The sequence below is a fragment of the Gossypium raimondii genome, chromosome 8 (assembly GCF_025698545.1).
Source record: "Gossypium raimondii isolate GPD5lz chromosome 8, ASM2569854v1, whole genome shotgun sequence".
Classification (NCBI taxonomy): Eukaryota; Viridiplantae; Streptophyta; class Magnoliopsida; order Malvales; family Malvaceae; genus Gossypium; species Gossypium raimondii.
The window spans coordinates 53723043-53729935 of NC_068572.1; the positions used below are offsets into that span (position 1 = coordinate 53723043).

General features: G+C 43.1%; 1 protein-coding gene across 1 annotated transcript; it reads left to right on the forward strand.

The window, feature by feature from the left end:
- Positions 1 to 5289: 5289 nt before the first annotated feature.
- On the forward strand, positions 5290 to 6237 carry LOC105793416 (uncharacterized). The gene has a single exon (XM_012622328.1). It carries the CDS (start codon positions 5290 to 5292, stop codon positions 6235 to 6237), a length of 948 nt encoding a protein of 315 aa, XP_012477782.1.
- The last annotated feature ends 656 nt before the right edge of the window (positions 6238 to 6893 follow it).

Genomic DNA, 6893 nt, shown 5'->3' on the forward strand with positions numbered 1-6893 from the left:
AATTTGGTACCAATTTTGGGCGTTACGAGGGTGCTAATCCTTCCTCGTACGTAACTGACTCCCGAACCTGTTTTTCTCAAATTTCGCAGACCAAAATTATTTTTAAGGTGCGCCGATCACACCTTAATAAAGGATCAGTGGCGACTCCAGTTTTTATTTTTAAGTCGAAACTAAAATTTTTATTTTCAAAAAACGGTTTCGACAGTAGGAATGATGTCTGAGAAGGAAATGCAAGACCGGCTTCAGCTACAAATGCAAGAGCGGTTAGACAAGATGAAACAAGAGATGTCTGAGAAGATGCGAGAATCCCAAGAAGATATAGTGGCAAAGTTAACCCAACTGATAACCAAGGGAAGTGATAAAGGAAAGGGCCCCATAGCAAATGTCGATGAGGGAAATGATGATGAACCTCTCTATCCTCCAGGTTTCACCCCTCCACATGTGCGAACTCAAGCTGAATACCCGCGCAAGTCAACTGTCACCATCATGCCTCAGCAGTTTCGGGCTGGTATTTTAAACTTCCAAACCGGGCCGGGTTCTAATCCTGAAAATAATCCTGTTAACTCTGCCATTCCCGACTTTGATGAAGTGGTTGAGAAGGAAAGAATGAAGGAGGAGTTACCGAAACAGTTAGAGGAAAGGTGTAGGTGGCTCGAGGAGAAGTTCAAGGCGATGGAGGTCACTGAGGGTTATCGAGGCGTTGACGCAAACGAGCTGAGTTTAGTTCTAGGTTTGGTACTCCCTCACAAGTTCAAGATGCCAGAATTCGAGAAGTATAATGGGACGACTTGCCCAGAGGCTCATATCACCATGTTCTGCAGGCGAATGGCTGGATACGTTAACAATGACCAGCTATTAATACACTGTTTCCAAGATAGCCTAGCAGGGGCAACATCTAAGTGGTACAATCAGCTGAGCCGTACCACGATTGGTTCATGGAGGGACTTGGCACGAGCATTCATGAAACAATATAGTCATGTGACAGACATGGCTGCTGATAGAATCACCCTTCAAAACATGGAGAAGAAGCCGAGCGAAAGCTTTAGGCAGTACGCGCAGAGATGGAGGGAGGTCGCAGTCTAAGTTCAGCCACCGCTCCTGGAGAAGGAAATGACCATGTTGTTCATTAACACCCTGAAGGCACCGTTCATTACACATATGTTAGGAAGTGCCACAAAAAGCTTCCCTGACATAGTCATGAATGGCGAGATGATTGAGAATGCCATCAGGAGTGGGAAGATCGACGCTGGAGAGAGTAACAGAAGATCGACTTCGAGGAGGAAGGAAAACGAGGTGAACAGCGCGAGCATGTACAACAAGGGTTACTCGAAGTCAGTAACAGTGAGTCAGCTAGGAAAAATGGCTGCCAATCAGCAAAGCTCGTTGAGACAAGAGGTCGGTACAAGGTGAAATACTGAGAGGCCCCAATTCACACAAATTCCTATGTCGTACAGAGAACTATACTGAAATTTATTTGACGCACACGTAGTTTCCCCTTTCTATCTGAAGCCCTTGCAACCCCCGTATCCCAAATGGTACGATGCGAATGCACAGTGCGACTATCATGCGGGAACAACAGGGTATTCCATAGAAAACTGTACGGCCTTTAAGAAGTTGGTTGAAAGGCTCATTGGTATGGGTGTCGTTAAATTTGATGACTCGACCAAGGCAGAAAACCCATTACCAAACCACACTGATGGTGGGGTAAATATGATGGGCGAAGACAGAAAAATCAAGGTAGACATTGCGGACGTGAAAACTCCTTTGAGATGGGTCTGGAAGGAGATGGTGAAAAGTGGACTAATCGTCTCAGAAGGAAGTTGTGAAAAGAGGGGGAACTACTGTGAGTTCCACCATGAAGTGGGGCATGAAATTCAAGAGTGTATGGAGTTTAGGGCCATGATACAAGGTATGATGGATAATAGGGAGATGGAATTCTGTGAAGGGGTTCAAGAGGAGAATCATGTATGCGCGTCAGAGTTGGCATTGGGAGTTTCGAAGGCTAACCATCCTGTGGTCATCATTTCACGACCTTAGAACAGTAAGGTTGGGGCACGTATAATGCCAAAAGTAATCATTCAAAAACTGGCTGTGTTTACGTATAAGGATAATAGGAGGGTTCCTTGGAATTACGATTGTAATGTGACAATCCCAGGGAAGGAGGATATAATCAGTAAAGATGATCAGGATGAAGAAAGGCACTGCGAACAGATGAAAGATCGAGTAGAGCCAATAAGAGAAGAAACTTCGGTTGGAAGGAAGAAGAAGGCGGTCGAACCTGAATTATTGGTCAATGAACCAATCAAAGAGGAGGAAGCTAGAGAGTTCTTGAAGTTCATAAAGCATAGCGAGTACAGCGTTGTGGAACAGCTGCACAAACAACCAGCTAGCATATCTGTGCTAGCTTTACTTTTGAACTCGGAGGGACATCGAAATGCACTACTGAAGGTGCTAAATGAAACTTATGTGGCCGACGATATCTCTGTTAACAAGTTGGATCGACTGGTCGGCAATATAAGCGCTGATAATTTCATCTCCTTTAGCGATGATGAAATACCACCTGGGGGTATGGGATCTACTAGAGCTTTACACATCACTGCAAGGTGTAAACGGTGCATATTACCAGGAGTTCTGGTAGACAACGGGTCGGCACTGAATGTATTGCCTCTATCCACGCTTAACAGGCTACCTATGGATAGTTCACATATGAAGTCGTGCTAGAATGTGGTGAGAGCGTTTGATGGCACCGAGAGGAAGGTCATGGGAAGAATTGACATACCATTGTTAATTGGCCCAACTATCTATGAGGTAGACTTCTTGGTTATGAACATCAAGCCTTCTTACAGTTGCTTATTAGGAAGGCCATGGATTCATTCAGCAGGTGCGGTACCGTCATCGTTACATAAAAAACTGAAGTTGGTGGCAGAAGGCCGAGTAGTGACGATAAATGCTGAAGAAGATATCATTGCATCTGTGACCAACGATGCGCCTTATTTGGAAACAAGTGATGATGCAATCGAGTGCTCTTTTCGTTCCTTGGAGTTCGTAAATGCAACATTCATCCGTGAGGGAAATAAGATCCCGATGCCGAGAATATCAAAGACCACAGAGATGGGTCTGCAATTGACAGTTGGAAAGGGAGCTTTCCCGAGAAAAGGATTGGGGAAATCTCTTCAGGGCCGAGTTGAGACTCCAGTGTTAAAGGATAAGCAGGACCCTTTTGGCTTAGGATACAAGCCAGATGCTAGGTAGAAGATGATAGAGCAAGAAAAGAAGCGAGAGAGAAGAATGGCTCGTTTGACAGGTGATGACGTCAAATGGGAGCCCATGACCTTTCCTCACCTATCTAAGACTTTTGTATCGGGAGGATTCATCTATCAGGGAATGCTAGGAGTTGGAAGTATTAACACGGAGTTAGAAAGTATTCATGCCGTGTATGAAGAAGCGACGGGAGGAAGAACTTTGCAGGATATTTGCCCTTACGAGTCGGGAAGTGCGCTAAATAACTGGACTGTAGAAGAAATATCTGTAGTTTTTAGGATTTCCTCAGAGTAATGTCCCGAACACCCTTATTGCTTTTAGGCTAGAAGTGATAAGGATTTCTTTGTGAAATAGGCTCATGTCCAAATCGTTATTTTAATAAAGTTCATTTTTGCAGTCATTTTTGGAGTAAATCTTTCTTTCCATAAGAGCAGTTATTTCAAATTTCTCTCGAACTACAATTGCATTTCATTCATGACCATATTGCACCAAAAAAATTCCTGAATCCATATTGTTTTTCATAACAGGTCCTATGATATCAATGATACGAATGTCACTCTTACAAAGTTAGAGTCTCCTTTTGAACGAAACATGTGTTTAGAGGGATCGCATGATTTTGAGGATGACGAAGACTGTGGTTTGTCTCCTGACTTGTTGAAAATGGTAGAAAGGACTGAGAAGCAAATCCTACCTCACAGGGAATCAATAGAAATTGTGAGCTTGGAGGAAGGTAAAGAGGTGAAGATCAGATCGGATATCTCTACAAAGACAAGACAAGACCTCATCGAATTATTTCGAGAGTTCAAGGACGTGTTTGCATGTTCATACCAGGATATGCCAGGGTTGAGTACTGACATTGTAGTCCATCGTCTCCTTATAAGAGAAGATTGCAAGCCAGTGCAGCAAAAGCTCAGAAAGATGAGGCCTGATATTGTGTTGAAGATAAAGGAGGAGGTCCAAAAGTAGTTTGATGCTGGATTTCTACAAAAAGTCAAGTATTCTGAGTGGGTGGCTAACATCGTACCAGTTCCAAAGAAAGATGGAAAAGTACGAATGTGTGTGGATTATCGGGATTTAAACAAGGCTAGTCCAAAGGATAATTTCCCATTGCCCCACATCGACACATTGGTAGACAATACTGCGGACTTTTTATTGTTTTCTTTCATGGATGGTTTTTTTGGGTATAATCAGATAAAGATACATTCTGAAGACATGAGAAAGACTACGTTCATTACGTTATGGGGGACGTTTTGTTATAAAGTGATGCCGTTTGGATTGAAGAATGCAGGAGCGACATACCAAAGAGCCATGGTAGCCTTGTTGCATGACGTGATGCACAGGGAAATCGAGGTTTACGTTGATGATATGATCACAAAATCTAGAATGGAGGGCGAACATGTGCGGGTCTTGATAAAGTTATTCTTAAGATTGAGAAAGTTCCAGCTCAAGCTTAATCCAGTGAAGTGCACTTTTGGGGCCAGGTCAGGAAAGTTGCTAGGCTTCATAGTCAGTGAGAAGGGAATCGAGATTGACCCAGACAAAGTCAAGGCAATACGAGATTTACCTTCACCTCGCACTCAGAAAGAAATTCAAGATTTCCTTGGAAGACTGAATTACATCGCTAGGTTCATTTCACAACTGACTGAGAAATGTGACCCTATATTTCGTCTTCTGAAGAAACATAATCCTGGTACTTGGGATGAAGAATGCGAAGAAGCTTTTAACAAGGTGAAGCAGTATTTGTCTAACACTCCAGTGCTGTCACCACCTAGCCTGGATAGGCCGCTGATATTGTATCTGACAGTATTTGATAATTCTATGGGGTGTGTGCTAGGCCAACATGATGAAACGGGGAGAAAAGAAAGGACAATATATTATCTCAGCAAGAAATTCACTGATTGTGAAATGAGATATTCGCCTATTGAAAAGTTATGTTGTGCCTTGATTTGGACAACCCGAAGATTAAGGCAGTACATGTTATACCATACGACTTGGCTAATCTCAAAGTTAGACCCGTTAAAGTATATGATGGAGTCAACTGCTTTGAGTGAGAGGATGGCCCGATGGCAGATCTTACTGTCTGAATTCGATATTGTCTACGTGAGCCAAAAAGCTGTGAAAGGGAGTGCAATTGCTGACTTTCTAGCTAGTAGAGCTCTGGAGGACTATGAGCCGTTGAGTTTTGATTTTCTAAATGAAGATTTGATGTGTATAGCGGCTATGGAAGAAAATTCACAAGAATGTTACAGTTGGAGGCTAAACTTTGATGGAGCCTCGAATGCTGTGGGCAATGGAATTGGGGCAGTCCTAGTGTCCCCAAATGGTGATCATTATCCTTTCACTTGCAAATTGGATTTTGATTGTACAAACAACATGGCAGAATACGAAGCATGCATCATGGGTAATCGTGTGGCTATAGAGCGAAGAATCAAAGTGTTAGAGGTCTATGGAGATTCGGCATTGGTGATATATCAGCTCAAGGGTGAGTGGGAAACGAGAGATCCCAAATTAATCAGTTATCGAAAGTTGGTCCTTGAATTGATTAAAGAGTTTGAGAACGTCACTTTTTGCTATCTCCCACGAGATGAAAACCAGATGGCCGACGCACTAGCTACTTTAGCCTCCATGATTAAGGTGAACAGACATGAGGATATGAAGCCTATCCAAATGAGTATCCATGAAGACCCGGCTCATTGTTGTAATATCGAAGAAGGGAAAATCGATGATAGTCCTTGGTATCAAGATATACTACGATATGTAAAAAATCGTGAGTATCCTGGCCAGGCAACGAAGAATGAAAAGAGAACTCTGAGAAGGCTAGCCATTGATTACGACTTAGATGGGGGGATCTTATACAAGAGGGGAAAAGATCAGGTACTGTTAAGATGTGTGGATGCCGTGGAAGTAAAGAAAATCCTGGAAGAAGTCTATGAGGGCATCTGTGGAACGCATGCCAGTGGGTTCACAATGGCTTGACAGATTATGAGATTCGGGTATTACTAGTCCACCATGGAAGGGGATTGCATCAATTATTCTAGAAAGTGCCATAAATGTCAAATCTATGGTGATAAAATGCATGCACCTCCTTCGCCTCTTCATGTCATGACTTCTCCATGGCCTTTCTCCATGTGGGGTATGGATGTCATCGGGCCAATATCGCCGAAGGCTTCAAATGGGCATCGTTTCATATTTGTGGTTATTGACTACTTCACCAAATGGGTAGAAGCTGCTTCATATGCCAACGTTACAAAGTCATTAGTCAGTAAATTCTTAAAAAGGGAGATCATATGTCGGTATGGAATGCCTGAAAGAATCATATCCGACAATACGCTGAACCTAAACAACAGCTCAATAGCAGAAGTCTGCAATCAATTCAAGATCAGACATCACAATTCATCACCGTATCGCCCAAAAATGAATGGTGCAGTGGAAGCGGCTAATAAAAATATAAAGAAGATTGTGGGGAAGATGACTGAGACCTATAGGGACTGGCACGAGAAACTACCTTTGCCCTTCTTGCTTATCGAACGTCAATCAGGACCTCCACCGGGGCAACGCCTTTCTCCTTAGTTTATGGCATGGAGGCAGTCTTGCCCATCGAAGTTGAAATTCCTTCTCTCCGGGTTTTGACT

Bases quoted from the DNA above. Each gene is read 5' to 3' on its own strand.
- LOC105793416 (XM_012622328.1), top strand. From the start codon at position 5,290: ATGGAGTCAACTGCTTTGAGTGAGAGGATGGCCCGATGGCAGATCTTA.